The 21034-nt window shown below is 36.2% G+C and overlaps 1 protein-coding gene across 1 annotated transcript in view; it reads right to left on the bottom strand.

Annotated features, from left to right (window-relative positions):
- Positions 1–21034, bottom strand: part of AGR3 (anterior gradient 3, protein disulphide isomerase family member) — a 234112-nt gene that overhangs the window by 48314 nt on the left and 164764 nt on the right. Inside the window, exon 6 of the mRNA XM_044064738.1 lies at positions 1727–1790. Coding sequence (XP_043920673.1) covers positions 1727–1790 — 64 coding nt within the window. The remainder of the gene's footprint in view (positions 1–1726; positions 1791–21034) is intronic.

The following is a 21034-nucleotide window of genomic DNA, read 5'->3' as shown; positions in this document are numbered from 1 at the left end:
CCCATCCTAATTATATGTACTGACTCTGAGACTGTACAATTCCTGGGAAAGGGAATATTCCCCTGCCCAGGGATTGTCGATTTTGCACATCCCTTGACTATCTGTATAGTCACAAATGCGGTCAATTAAACAGATGAGATGAGAACCAAACTCCTTATCAACCAAACCAATGGAACCCATATATATATATATATATATATATATATATATATATATATATATATATATATATATATATATATATATATATATATATGAGATAGATAGATAGATCGAGATAGATAGATAGATAGATAGGTATAGGTATAGATATCCGCAGGAATACAGAAACTGTTTTAAGTAACAGATAAAAGCAATGCAGTCATTTTTATTCAGTATATTACCTGCAGATTAGATTAATTTCAGAATTTACAAATGAAACATTACACTGTATCTGGAGTTAGGTATACTGTTTTAATATTTAAAATAATTACACTGTATCTGGAGTTAGGTATACTGTTTTAATATTTAAAAATATATATATATATTACCATCTCAGGCAGACTTCTAAACATATGTGCCCATGTATCTAAAAACTGTATCCTTATCTTTCCAGGTCAGTTATAGCCATCTTTATTCAAATGTAAAGTGTCAATTTTTGCATATGTTTTCTTGAAAGATGCAGCATCCCTCTCAAGTTTCTATGAATCACTTAGAATATTTGAAAACGTTCATCCTGTCAGCTACAGTGAGACAAAACATTCTTTCCATATTGTTAAATCACTTATGCACTTGTTTTGGTTAGCTGCATTGGTCAGACTGATGTCTAATTTCCTTCTACTCTCTGCTTAGTGACAGGCATGATAAATGACCAGTCCTTAAAGTGAATCCTGAGGCACTCCACTGGTAATCACCTATACTCTTCTTACTGAGCAATATGAACCAAATGATCCCTCCATCTGTGAAAATGATTCTTCCCAGACTGGATTATACACCAGTAAAATGGACTTCTGAATGGACAGTGGACTGAGACTCCATTGAGGCATTCGAGAAGACAGAGGACAGGTAGAACATGGGGAGAGCAAAAGCAAGGATGGGGAGGAGATAAAGTTAAATGTACTTACAAGTCAATGTAATGTAATATAATATAACACAAGACTATGGCCTTCTGCACCTTACTACCCTGCTATTCTGATATCTGGATTATAACAAGCTTTAGCGCTTGTTGCACCATTAAAATTATAACCTCCCTGAAGTCTAGGGAGAACTACTATATCCTCAAGGTCAACTACACTGCTTGTCCAGTTAAAAAAAAATATCTGGTTAGTCTGATATGAGATATTTGTTGAGAAATTTTACTGATTTTCCGTTTTTTAGTCACTCAAAAGTATTTCTTACTTTCAGAAAATTATGCAGGTAGAACAAATATAGTCAAAATCAAAGATTTGTGATTTAACACCTCTTTTAGAAACAAGACGTCTCATGTGCTCTCGTCCTCTTTCTCTGGATAAGGAGCACCATATGTTATTCTGTTAATTTGCCAGAAAACTATTCTGCAGTACTCCAAGGGGTTCTGTTAGGTCTTTTAGAACTTCAGATTATAATTAGGCACAATTTAAAAAAATAATTTCAATTATGTTAACCAAGATGTGAAATCAACTGCTTAGCAGAATCAGATGATACAGATGCAGATTTATTTTTGATGATATTCACAATTCAGCTTCTTTAAGAACTGTTAAGTACTTACCAACAAACATGACTCGCGGCACATATTTTCCATCAGGGGACAAATTCTTATCTGAGGGTTCATGCTGAAAAAAAAGATGTTGCAAAAAGTATTATTTAAAATCTTAGCAATAGGTCTCTCATCCTTAACAATGCATGCTTATGTTCACTGATGGAATTATTCCATATACACTCGGAGCTAGCAAGCATACATATACACATATATACATATTTATTTATATATTCCATTAGTTTAACTGGGGTAATCTTAGTGAGATAAATTATAAAACCTTCTAAGTGGAAGTCTTGGGAGAAAAACACCACATTATCAAAATGTGAAAATGAAGAAACACAGTAAGATAAATAATTCTTGGCCAAAAACACAGAACTACCTAGGTCTAAAAAAATAGTACGTGACATTAAAATGAAGTTGTGCAGTTGGTGAAATGATGTTTAGCAATAAATACATAATGTGCATATTAATAACATCAGATATATACCCTTTTGTTGCTTGAGTTAATGTATCCCATTTAGTGCTACATTGCCTTACCCATCCTATGATCTATTGTTCCTAGTGAGAATAACTGGAATCAAACCATAGATAGTTTGGGGGATCTGTGCATGAGCTAAAGCATTTAGGAGATGTCTCTGTTCATTATCAGTACAGGGGGTAGTCCTGGGGTAAATTCTTTATTACTAATGCATGGACCCATGTTACAGTTCAATATGGACAGGGATTAGCTTTGTTCACATGGGTGAGGAGTCTGTTCCAGAGCAGTAGTATCCTTTGTGAGAGATGCCTCTCCCTCCAAACCATTCTGTTGGTGTTAAGGAAGAGGTTTAGATCCCTGGACTGAGTATTTATGATGTCATTTGAGTTGCTGATGTGTAGAAGGTCCATCAGTATTGGGTCAAAGTATGCCAGACACAGGTCACTATTCAGCAGTCTGCAAGATACCAAGTATAGTGACAGAGCTTTGAGGCAGTCCATATGGGACATATTGTAAGTCTTGTATCCTTTTAATAAGGTATCTCTCTGTGGGTGTTCCAGTTGTTGCATGTATCTGAAATGAGGGTTGAGTAAAAGGGAACAGCGACATCTCTAGATCTAAATGTAATATAGAAGGACTTTCTTATGACAGTGGACACAATGTCAAAAGTTAGGTCACTGTCTGCATAATTTTCCAAATCCCAAACAACTGGGTAAACTCTTAGCAGCATATTGTCAATGTGATAGTTCCCTGGGGTAGACAGTTTTCCAAAGAACACAATAATGCATTTTTTTGGCATTTAAATTTAGTCAATGATGCTGGCACCAGATATTTGTTTGGGAAAAACCTTCCTGTAGGATAGCTAAGTCATTAGGGGATTCAGTGACTGTTCTTAGCTTGCAGTCATCTGCAAACTTAGTCACAGCCCTTTGGTATTGGCTTATACTTCAGAGAGGTTGATACCAAACAGTAGACATCCCAGCACTGAACCCTGTGGGAATCATTGATGAATGCTCTCTTTGTGGAGGTAGTTTCCTCCATTTTGATCGTTTGAATCCTATCTGTGAGCCAGATGGCAATCTACTGGGTGACTTAGGGGGTTATTCCTAGTTTGTTTACCTTTTTTACTATGCCTGAATGGGGCATTGTGTCACAAGCTTTGGCCTGGTTGAGGTATGCAGTGTGTACCATTTTACCTTCATCTATTGATGTGATGTCCTTTTCAGAAAAGTCCACCAGGTTAAGTAAGCATGACCTGCCCTTGATGAAAACACAGATGGGTCCAGTGTTTGGAGGTTCCCTATGTTCCTTATCGATTAGCTCCATGATAACTTTTTCCATGGACTAGTGTATGATGCTGGTCAGATTTATGGGTCTATAATTGCCTATGGTTGTGGAAGGTTCTCCCTTACTCAGTGGAGTGACTACAGCTGTTCTCTATTCTCTCAGCACATAACCTGTAAACAGGCTGAGGTTGAACAGTGTTGTTATGGGGTGCCTAAATCATGCTTCGTGCTATTTAATATGCATCCAGAGATATTGTCAGGATCCATCAATGCCATATATCTAGTTTTTGATAACTCTTTTAGGACTAGGTCATTTATCAGAGCTGGAGGTGAGTCAGTTTCAGTAATATCTGCTGGGATAGAATGAAGGGAGAGTGGAGTAAAGTATGAGCTCAGTTTATCAGCCAGTAGGTTCACTATCTATAGCCATTGTGTAGGCAATATTATTCACAATCAGCTCAGCACATTGTGGTCTTGTACTTCTGAGATTATGAACATAAAAATACCTCATGATTGTCTTTTGCTTGAGTAGCTATTTTAACTTCATACTTTGTTTAGGTTGATTTAATTAACGTCTTTGGTTGTTTGTTTATTTTAATGACAAGGGCTCTATCATTCTTGGAATTACTCCTCTTACTTTTGGGTTTTTGTTTCTGGGTTTTGCCCTGCACTTGGTCCTACAGGGTACAACTACATCTATGTAGCCGTTTACATGTCAGTTGTATAAGATTCTATGGAATATGTAGAGTTAACTGGCCTCGGTGAAGATTTGAAACTTGCAATTATGTCACTTAGGAGTAGGTAGTTTGTCTTAAAGGAGTTTCTAAACATCGCAATGAGCTTTACTAGTGCAAGTTGTCCTACTGAGCTTGATGAAACTCATTTGTAACCCCTTCTTGTTTACTAATCAGGAGTTTTTTTTTATTATTATAGATTCTCCTAAGATGTCTTTTACAGCTGTGCAGATTGTTGGTCCTAGCACTCCACCAATGTGTTTAAGTATTAAAATTTTTACTTGGACATGAGACCCAATCAGTTCTTAGAGATGGCTGTAAAAATCAGACAATGTGTCAGTAGAGGAGGTCAGATAAAAATAGTTAGCTCATACATTTAAAAAGTTGTTTATCATTTTTAAAGTAGTAGGCCATATCATAATAATATCATATTGATTACAGTTTATCTACAGAATTGTATAGATTTTTTTGTTCTAATTCTAATAATAACCATAGAATGGGCTGAATCTTTTAAAGAAAGACCAGTATGAGTACCAAAATGATGAAATAAAGGATGAATAACTACAACATTCTGTAATTCAAACCCCCTACTAGCTCACTGGATGTCTGATAGCATAGTCCCAGTTTCTAATAGTAGTTTGTTTCCTTATAAAGACTGCACTATCACCATCGTTTCTATTCACATTAACTTTATGGTAGCTAGAATACCCTTCCAAATGCAGTAGGGGGTGCATCTTGTTGGGGCCATGTTTCAATTATAATTGACACAGGTGGGTTCTTATGAGTAGCTAGCTATACTAATTAGTAGACCAAATTTGTTACTCCAGCTTTATGAGTTACAGATGTCTCTTAAGCCACTGAAGTTCACAACACCTCTATTACTTATTGTGTCTCTATAAAATCTTTTTGTTTAGCCTAGAACTAAGGTCAGTATTCATAGCTTTGCATTTTCTTAGTGATGTGAAGAGCAGCTTGAGTTTATGCAAACACCAGATTTTCAGGGTGACTAGAAAATTGCAGAGGACTTTTTGTGAACACATTCCCGTATTGAAAATGCGTAACATGATTAGTGCATGAGCGACAGGAGGACAGCTACTACTCTGTTAAGGGGCATTGCATGTATGTACATACACATGACTCTGTAATAATAAAGTAAATAACCCTGAAGTTATGCCAAAAAAGCAGCAGTTTCCAGTCAGACTACAGAGATGCAAGGGGAGTGGAGTTGGTGCTTCTGCATGTCTGGACATTTTTACTGAAGGGATTGCTTGATTAAATGTTTCATTTAGTGTCTGTGCATACCTGGACATTTTACTGAAGGGGTCACTTGGGTGAATGTTTAATTTCAGTGCTTGTGTATACTTGGACGTATCACAGAAGGGGTCGCTTAGGGAAATATTTAATTTTAGTATTTGTGTCTACCTTGAGATTTTACTGAAGGGGTCATTTGGAGAAATGCTTCACTTTAGTGCTTGCACATACTAGGGCATGTTACTGAAGGGGTCACTTGGACGAATGTTTCATTTTAGTGCTGGTGCATACTAGGAAATGTTACTGAAGGGGTGTTGGGAGAAATAATACATTTCTGTGTCAGGGAAGTGCCTGTGCATACATGGTCAGACTGCTGAAGTGATCAGCGGGCAAAATAATTTATTATGTCATTTTAGTGCTTGTGCATACTTAAAACAAACTAATGAAGGGGTATGAGAGAAATATTCATTTGTGTGTCAGGGAAGTACTTGTGCATACTTGAGCAAACAAGTTTGTGGATTGCAACTCCAATATCAAAGACAAAGCACCGCATTTAACAATGGATGTGAGTAACAGAGATGTTGGACTATGAATTGCAGAACTGCCTCATTAACATACTATGCTATACAACATTTCTCATTTGCATCTCATTTTTAAGGCCTTGCACATCAGTGTAAATGGCCTCTATGAATCATGTCTTTGCTATGCTCATTTGTAAGTATCAGGGATACCCCTTTCACATTTGCACAAGCAACTATGAATACTGCCCTAAGAAACGTATTCCCAATGTAGCCCAAACGATAATTATAATTTATAAAAATAAATGTGGATTATGACACAAGTCATCTAGAATGAAAGTGCATGGCATGATTAATTTGACTAATGACACTGCCAACGGCTTTACAGAGTCCAAATGACAAACAGGTAGAGAGGAATATCTGCAACAGCAATATTATAGGTTTTCGACTCAGCATGCGAACATGAAGGTTTAAGAATCTCATGCTTGATACTTTCATTAAGGCTTAATCTCACACATAATCAACTGTAAAATGCAAATGTAACATTGGCATTACAATCTTACAGTCAGATATGACACTGTTCATATAGCTCAGGTGCTTGCATATAATTATCTTAGGTGGCAATTTCATGTAAACTAATTTAAAAAAAAGTTCTCAGAACTATAGCAAAGAGCTTATACAACAAACTACCTAAACACATTCCTTTAAGCAGCTGTGATACTAGCGAAGACTGCTTAAATTAATTCACCACTGAACTCTCATTTGAACTCTTAAATACAGCTGAACGAGGCACCTAACAATTTCATTCAGGGCAACCATCCCTTTTGTCCTGCCTTAGTGATGATATTAATCACTTTCTTCCTGAAGTGCAATGACTTTAGAGTTAGAAAAATAAATTAAGGGATTTTTTTTGTCAGTAAAATCCCCCCAAATGGGATGTAAGGAGACTAGTCATCTGCAAAGCAACTTTTTTTTATATTTATTTTGTGTTTTTCACTGCAGAGCATTTACTAATGTACTTTAAAACCATGAGTACAGGTGTCATGAGGATTTGTTTCCTCAGCCTGCCTATTTTAAGTAATTTCTGACAGAGAATTTAGTTCTGAGGCATAAAGTCTCAAACAATCACACTGGCTACACTATAACATAGTCAGCTAGCTTTATGCCATCAATCAAGCAGCTTAGCATAAAATTCTGGGTTTGGATGATATTTAATACACCTCCTCAAATGATAACTGCAACACTATATTGCTTATGTTAATTTAAAATACATTCGTAAATAGAAACAGAGTTTTCTTTTAAAAGCTGCACTCCTACAAACAATGTTTTAAGTAACCTACATTCAACTGTTGTATATATGTATGTGATATACTGTATGTATAGAACTAATGACCAGCACCCATCTGATATTTGTCTATATATGGCTCACCTGCACTTCTGGATATGTATAGAACTAATGACCTGCATCCATCTGATATTTGTCTGTATATGACTCACTTGCACTCCTGAAAATGTATAAAACTAATGACCTGCACCCATCTGATATTTGTCTATATATAGCTCACCTGCACTCTTGGATGTACCTATGTTTGTTACCTTATCTATCTAGGTGTCTATTTTGTGTATTTTTTCATTTGTTAAGCAAGTAAACATACTGGTCTGGGAATGCTTTTCAGGCATGACCCAAGCCAATCTGGCAGGCACAAAGTAAGTAAAATCAAAGTCCATGACAGATATATCCATAGTTGTACAGGTAATAACACATTAATGAGTAAACAGAACATATTTATAGGGCTCAGCTTACAAACTCAAGTCTCAGCCTCACCTGGAATCACAACACAAGAGAGAAGGATCTGGGTATGTGGTGTGGAGGGAGCCCGGACTGTCAATCTGATGACTGGACTTTGATCATTGACTCTGGACTCTGGTACTAGAGAGGGGGGGGGGTCAGGCAGGATGGGAAGGTATGAAAGAGCATGGTGCACTCTTTTCCTGGGGTGGGTTGGAGGGGGGCTTGGGTACATTCAAGGGCACACTGGAAAGTATGATTTGCCTGTTGGAGACCAAAGAATCCACAGCTTATGCTTCACAAGGAGGGACACCCCATGTGGCACAGAAGACAGCTTACTGCATATCACTCCTCATTACCTTTCAGGGTGTGGGCAGTTAGGTCCTGGGGAAACTCAGAACAAAAATCCTCAAACCACCCACAATGGCAGTCTGAATGACAGCCCTTACTAGTTGACTCTCACTTTGCTGATGGGGTATGAATTGGACAACTGACCAAGAAGGAGTATCGGGGTCATCAAACATAGACAAAGAAAAAAAAATAAGAAATTGAAAAAAAATGCATATATATGCACAAAACAGATATATGTATGGAAGTGTAGAGCGAGAACTGAATAGACCTAGTGGTAGAGTGAGGAGAGATTAGTAATTTAAGTGCTGAGAGAAGAGACTAGCATAGCATCCAGTAATATGTGACCATTGTTACAACAACTGTGGAAGAAGGGAGTGACATTCTATGGTTAGCAGGTTAACATTATTAGAACAACTGTGGAATGATTGGCTAAGGAATGCATGTAATATATCTATACTATAACTGCAAGTAAAATGCATATCTTCTCTTTTAACTTTATAGTGTATGTTATTTGATTTTTCAAACCAGGTTGAGGTTGAAAATTTTTTTCTGCAATCCAGTCAATCTCCTGACAAATAAATGAATTAAATGGACCAGATGTTGACAGTTAAGCACAGCAGAAAGTTTCATGTAAAGACATCCACAGTGATATCCTGGCTGTTACAGAAAGTAAAACGATGTTGGGCTTTAAGCTAATTAGAAGTTAGTTCGCAGCAGTATTATGTTCCACAGCTTAAACTATTACTTGTACAAGCATTTACTAGTGTTATTGTGTAATGACGCGTTTGAATGCTTTTAGTGTGTTTTTTTTTATTTGTTTGTTCCCTAAAATCATACTGCATTTTGCAGTTAAAGCCACAGGGTTTTATTTTTTGCATTTTATAAAAGCATAATATTGCATCACACTACTTATATGAGTAGGGTATTGGCTTTGACATGTCTTACTTGTTTGCATTTCTACCTCTTCTGCCAGTTCAGTAAATTTCCATTTGGCATTCCAAAGCATTTCAGCTCAAACTCCTCAATGACATTTTATGTGGCTCTAACATCAGAGTGTGCCAGCCATAATTTATAAATTAGGAAACATCTTTCCCTGAAACCACCTGCAAGCACTTTCAGTCCTCATCAGTTATGACACATATGTGTTGATCATTCCGACATGTTCACTACAACTGGCTTTGACTATACTCTTCTACTAAGAATTGCTGCCGACACTTTGACTATTTTAATATCCACATGTGAAGATTTTTTCTGAAAGTTGGCTAGTCAATACAAAAAGTAAAAAAAATGTATTAAAACAAGACCCTGATTAGTGTTTATACTTTAAAGAATAGGGGATACTAATTTTAAGATTTCTGAGCCACTGAAATAGCATTAATGCATGCTAATTTGCATGACCACATACTGACCCTCTGTGGTCCATGACAACTGTCTACAGATTCTGATCATAAACATTAATAACTTCAAAATCAAAGTGTATATTGTTTTTTTATATGCTTTATCCCACAAATGTGGTTACATATGTCAGAAAAGTACCACCATAGAGGTCTGCATACTTAAGAAAATGGAGGAAAATATCTAGTCATAGCTCTATTACATTTAACTTTGCTGTAATTATTACAACTTCAGGATGAATGCAGTTTCATAAAAGGTTATGGTATTTTTTTCTTAAAAGGCTGAAATTATTTATTCATGGGAAATTAGACATTTACAAATTCCCTGTTAGCATTTATTATATTTGCTTAAAATATTTATAAATAACTATTCTGTGAAGTTATGCTTTAGCTATATTTATTAAACACTCTTTACTAACTTGAGTTCTTACAATGACTAAACATACCATTGCTTAGTCGAGCATGTTATGTATTTGTCAGTAATGTTATGTTCTGCAAAACACAAATGAAACAAGTTCCTTACATCTCTATCCACTTGTAGCCTACACTCCCACCTTTTACTTTTTAGATAATACACTCAAGGAAACCGATTACTGATATTCCATGCCTTTATCTTCCAAGTACTCTGTCATCATACTGTTACCTTAGTTTGCTGTACCTAATGAAGCAAAGGATTGCAGGCCTATCTGAAATCATTGGTCCTGTATTAAGATATTTGAAAAATGAATGCATAAACAGGTTTGTACCACCAAAGGTACAAAATGTAATAAGTTATATCCTTCTTTCTTGAGAATGGCAGCAGCAAAAATAGACAAGCAGCTGACACATATATTCAACCTATCACTGACATCTAGAATAGTCCCTTCATCTTTCAAGTAATCAGTCATCATACTGGTATCTAAGGTTGCGGTACCTAGAGAACCCATGGATTTTAGATCTACCTCAAATCATTGACCCCTTACTAAGATATCTTAATCAAATATGCAGTTATGATCTACTTTGTAACTAGCAACATGGGCTTTGCACTGTCTTTAGTACTATAACAGCTTTATACTCAGTCATAGATAACATTTCCAACAATATGAATGGTGGGGGTCTATATGACTTCATCAAACAGTCACTTCAACAAACATCATTTTATTGACAATGCCATATATTGAATTCCCCTCCCCCACACCCTGCTAATTATATATACCAAATCCAATATTGCACTACAGTGGGAAAGGGCAAATTTCCTGATCCTCACTGTACTGTGATCTCAGTATGAACAGTTTAACAAACTGCATGTTTGATGTAATTGCACTGAAAATGCCATTCAAGGAACTGATTTTTTGATGAAATGATTTTTGATGAACTGATACGGACCCAAATTATGATTTATTGATGCCAGTCAGTCATTTTGTAGATAAGGGGTCCTATCAGAAGAGTGAATGCTTAAATTAGCGAACGCTCTTTTGTCAACCTTTAAAATGCAAAACCTGAAAATGCTGAAGGCACGGAACATCAATTTTTTTTCCCAGGGGAAAAAAAATCGATGGGCCATTCTCTGGACTTTGCTGTTTTCTCCACTGTGATGCAATCTTGGAGTTTGTATATTTAAGTTGGGCTGGTGTGGAGGGCACAACCCCCCACATTGGAGGGTGAGGGGGTGAAGCCCCCCCACTTTATTTTGCCTGTACATTGTTTTTTTTTTCGGATCAGTGAATTTTTTCCCTGGTAAAAAATTCGCTGATCTGTTCCTTCAACAGTGTTCGCTATTTTTAGTGTTCGATGTTCTGAAATAGACACATAGATATCACTAACCCATTCAAAACTGTTGGCAATACTGTCTTAACCAAGAAACTTACCAGAATTAGCTTTCTGAAGTTATACTACAATAGCTTAAAAACTGTCATATACAACCTTTTAAGTCTAATATAGAAGCACATTGTAGGAGGAAGGTAACCTTAATACTGATGTACCACAAGGACCAGACCTTGGATATCTGCTCTTCTCACTGTTCATAAATGACTTAAGGTACAATGTTCTGCCACTTAATATATCTCTATACAGAGATGACTTGCTACTTCTCAGTTCCAAAACATTTACTGAACTCCATCTGAAATGTCAATTCAGTTTTACTGCACTGCATAATAGGAAATATGTTAACATACTAGCAAACAACCCAAACAAATCTGTTACCACTCATAGGTTCATAGGTTCATAGGTTCATACTAGGCTATCTGCCCAAGGGCATTTATAAGCCGAATAAAATTATGCCTATCATTTTATCCATTGGTCAAGATTCCTCTTGAACAAGGCCAGATTTTGTTCCACAGCATAGGAGTCTCTGGGTGATGAATCTGTCCCTCCAGCGGATCTAGATTTTTGAGGTGAAGCATATTCATCAAATCTGGGTTTGACATGGCCTTATATGTCAGGCACAGATTACTATGAGACTGAATAGAGCTGGAGTTCTTGAGATCCTTTATCCTTTTGGTGAGGAACTTTTGGGGCCTTTCAAGCTGCATCAGGTGTCTGGTCAGTTGATCTAGATGTGAATCCCTTCATGATCAGGTGCTCAGTGGATTGCCACCTATATGGTAGCTTGACTATGCATTTTTGGCGTTTAACTTCAGGCCATGGCTCTGGCACCAGTTATCCATAACCCTCCTGTGTTTGCTTGTACTTCAGAAAAGTAGATGCTGTGGGACACCACTTGTGACAGGCTTTGAGTCTGACATGGCTCCAGCAACTCTGACCCTGTGGGTTCTATCTTGTGATGTATGGGTTTACATTCAAGCTGATGAGTTTTGGCCTTTGCCAGGTCGAGGTAGGCTGTATGGACTGTCTTTCCCTCATCAATGGCCTTGGTGACTGTCTTGGATCCAAAGTCTGCAAGTTCCCTATGTCTTTATTTATGAGTTCCATTATGATCCTCTCCATGGCTTTCTCCAACTTAAAAACTATTGGAACAACATTATTCGTAATGCCACAAAGCAGAGATTAGTTTTACAATGTATCCTATATTGGCCTTTACTGTGCATCAAGGAAATAACTATTATTAAAAGACCGAGTTGGATTAAAATATGCTACAGAATCTCCTGTCTTCTACTGCCATTCACCAATTGTACAATAACAGGAAATGCACTCTTAACAAAACTGAGTATGCCAATTTGTAAAAGTGGATGCTAAAAATAGCATTTGTATACTTACCCTTGTAGTATGTTCTTGCAAGCTCCACTGTGACCTTCTCCAGAGTTTCAGTTGACTGTCCTTGGAATACAGAACTGTCCATCTACTGTGTTAAACTATTCTATGGTATTTCCCACTATTAAGAGCAATTTTCCTCTTAAGCAGCAAATATAGACTTCATCAGCGATATCCATGAAGTGAGTATTACTACCATCTTGGCAGATTTTAAAACGGCATTATTTAAAAAAGCTACATTGAATTATCTCCCAGCTAAAGTCAAGAAATGCAAATATTGTACGGCTTAAAAATGCACTGAAAGAGCATTGACTTATGCAAGCTACATGAAAATATTTTCATGACAATTGTTTATGATGAAATTACCTTATTTGTCTTAGCACAGCTACTGCTTGTGCTTCATTTCATGTTATAACTGCTGAACTATGAAGAATTCATGCATTATTGTGTAATTACTTGCATTTTATCCAAGCTGAAAAAACATTTGTATTCTTTATCCTTCTAATTACCTTGTACATTTGTTCACTGGACTCCTGAGTTGAGACTGAAAATAGTCAACAGACCAGACCACTTAGCCACTGATAAAATAATAAGATAAAATAAAATAAGTAAACATAAGTTTACTACCCAAGTTAATGCCCTGTGACTTGGATACTGACTGATGATATAGTTTAATGCATTTGTGTTTGATGATTTAATTAAACACAAGTTTCTGTCTAAATGTCATAAATGTGAAGCTTTTTCTAAAAGCAAAACAATTTGATCAAGTAAGCTTAATCTGCACAAACTGCATAAAATTAGATCAGCTATGTCAAACTCCACAGGGCAAAATGATATATATGAAATCATTCACTGTTTGAAACTACTATATTCTCATTTCTAAGAGCATTGAAAAAAGATGTATATGATATGGTATCTAATAATTCCTCCTTTGATACTATAAATGCCTATATAGCCCCTAACATAAAAGAGGGTGACTTAATACCTAATAACTCAGAATTTTGCATCACTTTAAATAAAAAAAGAGTTTTAATAACAACCCACAAAATAATAATACCAAACTCTCACTTTTGGATAAAATCAACTTATAAGACTCAAGAAAACTTAAAAAATAGAAAATAAAATAAAGGGTCTTTAATGAAGAGAAGATAATAAGGAGAAGTGATACAACGTGTGATAACAAGTTTCTACAGATGCTGAAAAATCCAGCACTGACAATTCAGATCTGCCAAGACTGGAGTCAGCTTACTTATAATACCTACACAATACATCTGACTGTGATTCTGAGGCACCTAATGAAAGTAATATTATCGCAAGTATTACCACTTCTGTTATTATTATCTTCCCTTCAAGACAAAAGTAGCTAACCGATTCCTCCCGCAGTACTATATCCTGAAGTTATTATAGTAAAGAAAGCTATGTCAAAACAGTCACACAATGAGTTCACTCCATCAGCAGAAGTATCATTCAGTTTGTTTAACAGGAAGAGCAGACTGAGGCTTACTCTGACCAAGCATTCTAGGCAAAAAAAAATTGCAGAATGATATTGAATTATTTAATAGTTTAGCATACCAAGAAGTCACTAAAAACTTAAAATTATCAACTCAGGATGATACTCTTTCTGTCAAAAGTCCTTGTTTAACTAATGAAAACAGACACCTTTTAGCAGACAATAACTTGAATGCTTTAGGCACTACACTACAAAAGCAGACACAGAAGGGGAAATCCTGGTACTGTCTAATTCTAGGATCAAGGTTACAAATTAATCAGTATTAACATAATAAGTGTAACAGTTTCTTTGCTGCCAGGCATGAAATTAGTTGATATCCTCACTTGTTAAATAAGATCCTACAAAAGAACATCAAACACACTTCATTTATTATGCAATGTGAAACCAATGAACTTAACTATTCTCCACTGAATCATATGAAAAATGCTATGCTTTACATTTTAGATATATTAAAAACCAGAAAGAAAACCATAGTATTTGGGGAAATTATTCCATCACCAAGATGGAGTAACTACAGGTACAGGAAAACTTTCCTGTTTAACACTTGGTTAAGACAGGTATGCAGTCTGTACTCTGTGGGACTAGTAACTTAGTGGGAAGATTTCATTTTTTAAAGCTGCATGTATTCCACAGACAATCTCCACGCAAGTCAATGCAGTAGTTCTTTTGTTGGAAGCAACATTTTAGTATATCTTAGTTCATTATGGTAGCTCCTTCACTGGAAGCACATTTTCAGTGTATCTTGTTTTTTTTTTTTTTAGATCATACCCATTGACAGGAAGTAATACAGCAAGAGATGGACTTCATAACACTATACTGTAATGACCATAGTATCTGTAACAATGGTCAGTAATTGCAACATACACCAAGATAAAACTAAAACAGCAGTTATAGCTGAAATGTGGAAGTCTCAGAATTGTATATTCCTTGGTTACACCAAAGTTGAGTATCTTAGGTCAGCTTGAGAATAGAGGGCAGTGTTACTTTTAGTCTGTGACACTAACGTTCAACATTATTTCAGTTAACACTCACCACAAAGCCATCACGTCTGACTTTGTAAATTCCTTGCAATAACAAGAAACCCTCCAGAAGCATAAATACTCTCCTTGGCTACTTCACTCACCTAGAAAGTTATATAGCACACAAACATGTGACTTTGCTAAGTGATTTGAGCTACCATCAAATAGACTGGCATCACTATTGCTCCTATAGGAACATTGACCAAGAAAGTTTAGACATTGTCTTGTTCATAATTTTACACAAATGACACAGAAACCTATTCTGATAAATACAATTCTTGACTTATTACTAATAATATCGACCATGTTTGAAATGTAAGTGTTGGTCAACCATTAAGCAATTCAGCTGGGGGGGGGGGGCAGAGCCTAGATGGCCAACTGAGAGCAGTGAATTTTGAGAGCTCCATAAACAAAGTATAATAATATAGGAACATTTTATTATTTTCAAGTTTAAAATGTCAGAAATCTATAGATAAACTACTAAACTACATAAATATCAATTTTGGTGGAGATATACAACAATTTTCCTGTCAAGTAACTTGGAGATATATTGAGTCACTGAATATGAACAACTCAAGGAATTCTCATCCAAATGCTGCTTTGAAAAAAGAACTACAATTGATGACATTGACCTTACAGGAACTATCTTTGAAGATGGATGGCTTTAAAAATGACTTAGAAAACCTCAAATTAAATTCTCAAAAACAGACTGATACTCTTAAGGAACTATTACAGCAACACCATACAAAAATAACAAATACAGAGGCTTCTCTAAATGTCATTGAAGGGAGACTCAAAGAGGAAGAATTCCAAAAAGAATTTCTGCTTAAACAGAATACATGGCTGCTTAACAAAATAGATGACTTAGAAAGCAGGGAAAGGAGAAACAGCATAAGGATCTCTGGTCTACCTGAAAACACTGAAGGTGAAGACATTATTTCATTCTTAACAACCTGGATTCCTGAATTTTTAGACTTGAAAGAGGGACTTTCATTTGCAATTGAAAGAGTGCATAGAGCACTGAGGAAACCTGCTTCTAACTCAACAAACACTCCACCTAGATCCATAGTTATACAATTTCTTTAATTTCTGGACAAGGAACTAATATTAAAATCTGCTTGGAGAAAATCACCCTTAAAATACAATCAAAGCCTGATAAGGTTTGACAATGATTATTCTTCCAGAATACTAGAGAAAAAAAAAAAAAGAAAAAAAAGAAAAATCTAGCAAAGCTAGACTTCTGTGTGATACCTTAAACCTCTTGCATCAGAGGCCTCAGGGGATACATGCAAATCACACTTTAAGGATATCAGGTGTTTAAGCTAAATGGCAATTCTGAATGTACATTATTTTTTCTATTACTTTCATTTTTAAGTCTATTTATGAACAATTTCAGGCCATTAAAGCCAACCCCTCTAGCTGTGAGAATGCATGTTTCTACCTTCTTATAACACCATCAGCACAGCATAAGAGGAATGTTTGACATTTGGAAACACAAGGCTGTCATACCCAGCTGATATCCATAAACATTAGGGTGTCTATAAAATATCCCAACTAACAAACTAAAACAAAGAGTAAAAAGGTCACACAGATAACCAACTGGTTAAAAACACAAAAAGAAAAATCTAGCAAGTTAGACCTCTAACTGCGTGATACCTTAAACCTCTTGCATCAGAGGCCTCATGGGATATATGCAAATTACCCTTTAAGGATATCAGGAGTTTCAGCTAAATGGCAATTCTGAATGTCCATGTCCTTTTCTTTTACTTTCATTTTTAAGTCGGGGTAAAGTGTGGAGAACACTAGAACAAAGGAAAAAAGTCTGGCCAATAATAAAACTATTGAAACAAAACAACATTAAAGCACAGCTGTCCTTCCAGCCAAGATAAAAATACTTTTTGCCAATGAGATGAGAACCTTTAATAACTTAGAAGGAGCTACTATATTCATCAAAAACAACAACATAGTGTCTATCCAAGAAGAAATGGAATGTATGGCCCCTACTCTTAAAAGAATAAAAGAAACAAATCATTGGACTGATGCTAGAAAGAAGAAATAAAAAACTGATTCTAAGATAGCTGTCCCAAAAAATAACTCTTACAACTACATCTCTCAAAGTATCAACTGATATGGTAGATCACTTGCCATCTGTTTTATTTTAAAAAAGGAGCATTTCTTAAACAACTGAGAAACAGTAAGGATTTATTCAGAATGTTCAAGGAGTCCAATAATTCTTCGCAAACAAAGGTATGTCAAGATGGGTTACTATTTATATTATATATAGGCCAAACAAAGCAACATATAATACAAACATAGAAGTTTCTATTCCACTACTTGAACTCAATGAATACTTATCTTGTTCATTTTTCATTGATTTTACTTATAATTTAAGTAATTAATTAACTAATTCAACAAGGTACCATTTATCAGAGTTCAGACTAAAATGTAACAAATTAACATAATATAGCAGTATCAGTAGAGTGTTTTGAAAAAAAAAATGCCGTCATGGAAACTAACACCTTCTTCAGTTAAAGTATGCTTTAGAAATGTCATGTACATCCTGGCTAAATAATAGTAGCAAGCTCTTAGTACAAATGGCATCATTATTCTGTCTAAATATAGTTAATATCAATTATGGCAGGTATCACAGCTACGAATGCTGTTTGATCAATCCTGATATGGTATGCATGGATGCAGCTATGTCTGGCAGCTAGTACAAATGTAAACTCTGAGCTTTGGCCAGCTAAGACCTACATGCAATCAACTGGGCATATAAGTAAATTTAATTAAATCTTTATCTGCACTTTTTTCAAATAATACAGAATTTAAATTGATTTATTTGTATTGCATTGAATACTATCTGGCTGGAAGTTGTGGCTCTGTTTTTTCAGTTAATGCTTATTAGAATTCCTGAATAGCCAGTGATAAGTGGGGGTAGTTCATGTCATTGTTATTCGGTTCCTGCCATATATAAGTGGTACATTTTGGACTATTTTCTGCTTAAACTCTGAGCTTTGGCCAGCTAAGACCTACATGCAATCAACTGGACATTTAAGTAAATCTTTTTCTGCACTTTTTTTTCAAATAATACAGCATTTAAATTGATTTATTTGTGTTGCATTGAATACTATTTAGCTGGAAGTTGTAGCTCTGTTTTTTCAGTTAATGCTGGTTAAGAATTCCTGAAAAGCCAGTGATAAGTGGGGCTAGTTCACATCATTGTTATTCGGTTTCTGCCTTATATAAGTGGCACATTTTGGATTATTTTCTGCTTAAAATCTGAGCTTTGGCCAGCTAAGACCTACATGCAATCAACTGGACATTTAAGTGAATTTAAGTAAATCTTTATCTGCACTTTTTTCAAATAATACAGCATCTAAATTGATTTGTGTTGCATTGAATACTATCTAGCTGGAAGTTGTGGCTCTGTTTTTTCAGTTAATGCTGGTTAAGAATTCCTGAATAGCCAGTGATAAGTGGGGGTAGTTCACTTCATTGTTATTCGGTTTCTGCCTTATATAAGTGGTGCATTTTGGATTATTTTCTGCTTAAACTCTGAGCTTTGGCCAGCTAAGGCCTACATGCAATCAACTGGATGTATAAGTGAATTTAAGTAAATCTTTATCTGCACTTTTTTCAAATAAGAAAGCATTTAAATTGATTTATTTGTGTTGCATTGAATACTATCTAGCTGGAAGTTATGGCTTTGTTTTTTCAGTCAGTTCCCCACCCACCTTCCTTGCTTTTGTTTTGGTGTTAATCTTGGTGGCTTTGAAACTGCCTGCCCCTCTTGTAAATTTACATTTGGATACTCCTCCTGGGCCCATCTCATTTGCTCACGCAAAAAAAAAAATAATAAATTACACTTTTTTCATTTGCTTTTACTGTATTTGTATTTCTTCCTACTTTATTTTGCTTTTGTGTCATCTTAAAAGTACTCAATTGTATTTATTACCACTTGGTGTAACTATCATTCTAAGCCTTTTGGCTTAAGCACTTGGGCTTCAGACCAGTTGTTTTACATTAAGAAGGTATGTGGTCTGCACTGTTGTGGCAGGACAGGTAGCTTACATCCTTCTAAGTTGGGAACTGCTGATTGAAGGCTCAGTGTCTGTTATTCTAAAAGTGTATTAGCTCTGGTTTAAGCACTTGGGATTCAGGCCAGTTATTTTACATTAAGAAGGTTTGTGGTCTGCACTCTTGTGGGAGGAGAGGCTGGACTCTGCCCTTCTGAGCTGGGAATTTCTGGTTAAAGGCTTATAGTGCCTGCATATTTGAACTGTTTCTTACTGAAATTTGTGCGCCTTGTTTGCTGTAGCATATACTAGATCCAGACCTGCTGAATCTAGCTTTGTTTGCATAACTTGAGCACTAATCCAGGCCTTCTTAAAAGTATTCAATTGTATTTATTACTGCTTGGTAGTAACCTGATTAAAGTGTAGCCATCATTCTAAGCCTTTTGGTTTAAGCACTTGGGCTTCAGACCAGTTGTTTTACATTAAGAAGGTTTGTGGTCTGCACTGTTGTGGCAGGACAGGTAGCTTACATCCTTCTAAGTTGGGAACTGCTGATTGAAGGCTCAGTGTCTGTTATTCTAAAAGTGTATTAGTTCTGGTTTAAGCACTTGGGCTTCAGACCAGTTATTTTACATTAAGAAGGTTCAAGGTCTGCAGTCTTGTGGGAGGAGAGGCTGGACTCTGCCCTTCTGAGCTGGGAATTTCTGGTTAAAGGCTTATAGTGCCTGCATATTTGAACTGTTTCTTACTGAAATTGGTGTACCTTGTTTGCTGAAGCATAGACTAGATCCAGGCCTGCTGAATCTAGCTTTGTTTGTTTAACTTCAGCACTAATCCAAGCCTTCTTTTTTAGAGAAGGTTCCTCTGCACCCCAGTAGCAGGAGTGTGCAGTTAGAACTTGTCTGATTGAAGACTACAGGAACAGGGCTCAGTTTTGAGACTTTTTTACTGGTTAATTGGGTAATTTGTTTAAAAGCCTTTTCTGATTGCTTGCAGTAGTCTAAAGCTGTTTTAAATGTACTTTTTACTGTTTGTAGTCATTTAAAGCTATTTTAAGGGTATTTTTTACTTTTTTTGCCTCAACTTTTCAAAAAAAAATTTTCTTTGTTTCCCACCTTTCTAAGCTAGTATAGTCCAGTTTTCAAGCTAGTGCTGAATTCAGGGCTGTGTTACAATTTTCTGAGTTTCCCATACCTTACTTGGAGAGAGGGAGGTTTCTCTGTTCACCTGTGAGAAAGGGAGCTTTGAGAAGCCATCTGTCCCTGGAGGAGTGGTTCCAGCCCAAAAGTTAGTAGTTTATAGGCCATTTTGGGCTAATTTCTATCTCGTTCATTTCCCTACTGTAAAAACTGCATTTGCACGGTTTTGCACATCTGGGCAGTGCTGGTTAGCTAGGGCTAAATTTAGCCTGGCTCCACCAAGTCTTATCTTCAGTTTTTCCCTTGAAAGTAGTCAAACTCTCAACCTAAGAACTTAAAAAGCATCCTACAGTCCAGCACTTGCTCAGATCTAATAGCAAACACTAATATACCCCGACACTTGATTGCCCAGCAGGGCAAGGCTCATTATTCACCCCTCACCAACCAAGAGAATAAGTAGCTCACCCTACTATTCAAGCATGACCAAAGGGCAATTTCAGGTAAACTCTCCAGTCCAGCTGGTGAAATTGGGTATCCTGAGGCAATGTTACAACTGCCTCATGTACACAGACAACTCTCTCTGCCTACCACAATACATTAACATATGCGAGAGATGCAATTATATAGCTAAATTGAAGGCTAT

Source organism: Protopterus annectens, chromosome 3.part0 (assembly GCF_019279795.1).
Source record: "Protopterus annectens isolate FY-2018-M chromosome 3.part0, PAN1.0, whole genome shotgun sequence".
Taxonomy (NCBI): Eukaryota; Metazoa; Chordata; order Ceratodontiformes; family Protopteridae; genus Protopterus; species Protopterus annectens.
This window is presented reverse-complemented; position numbering and strand designations above follow the sequence as displayed.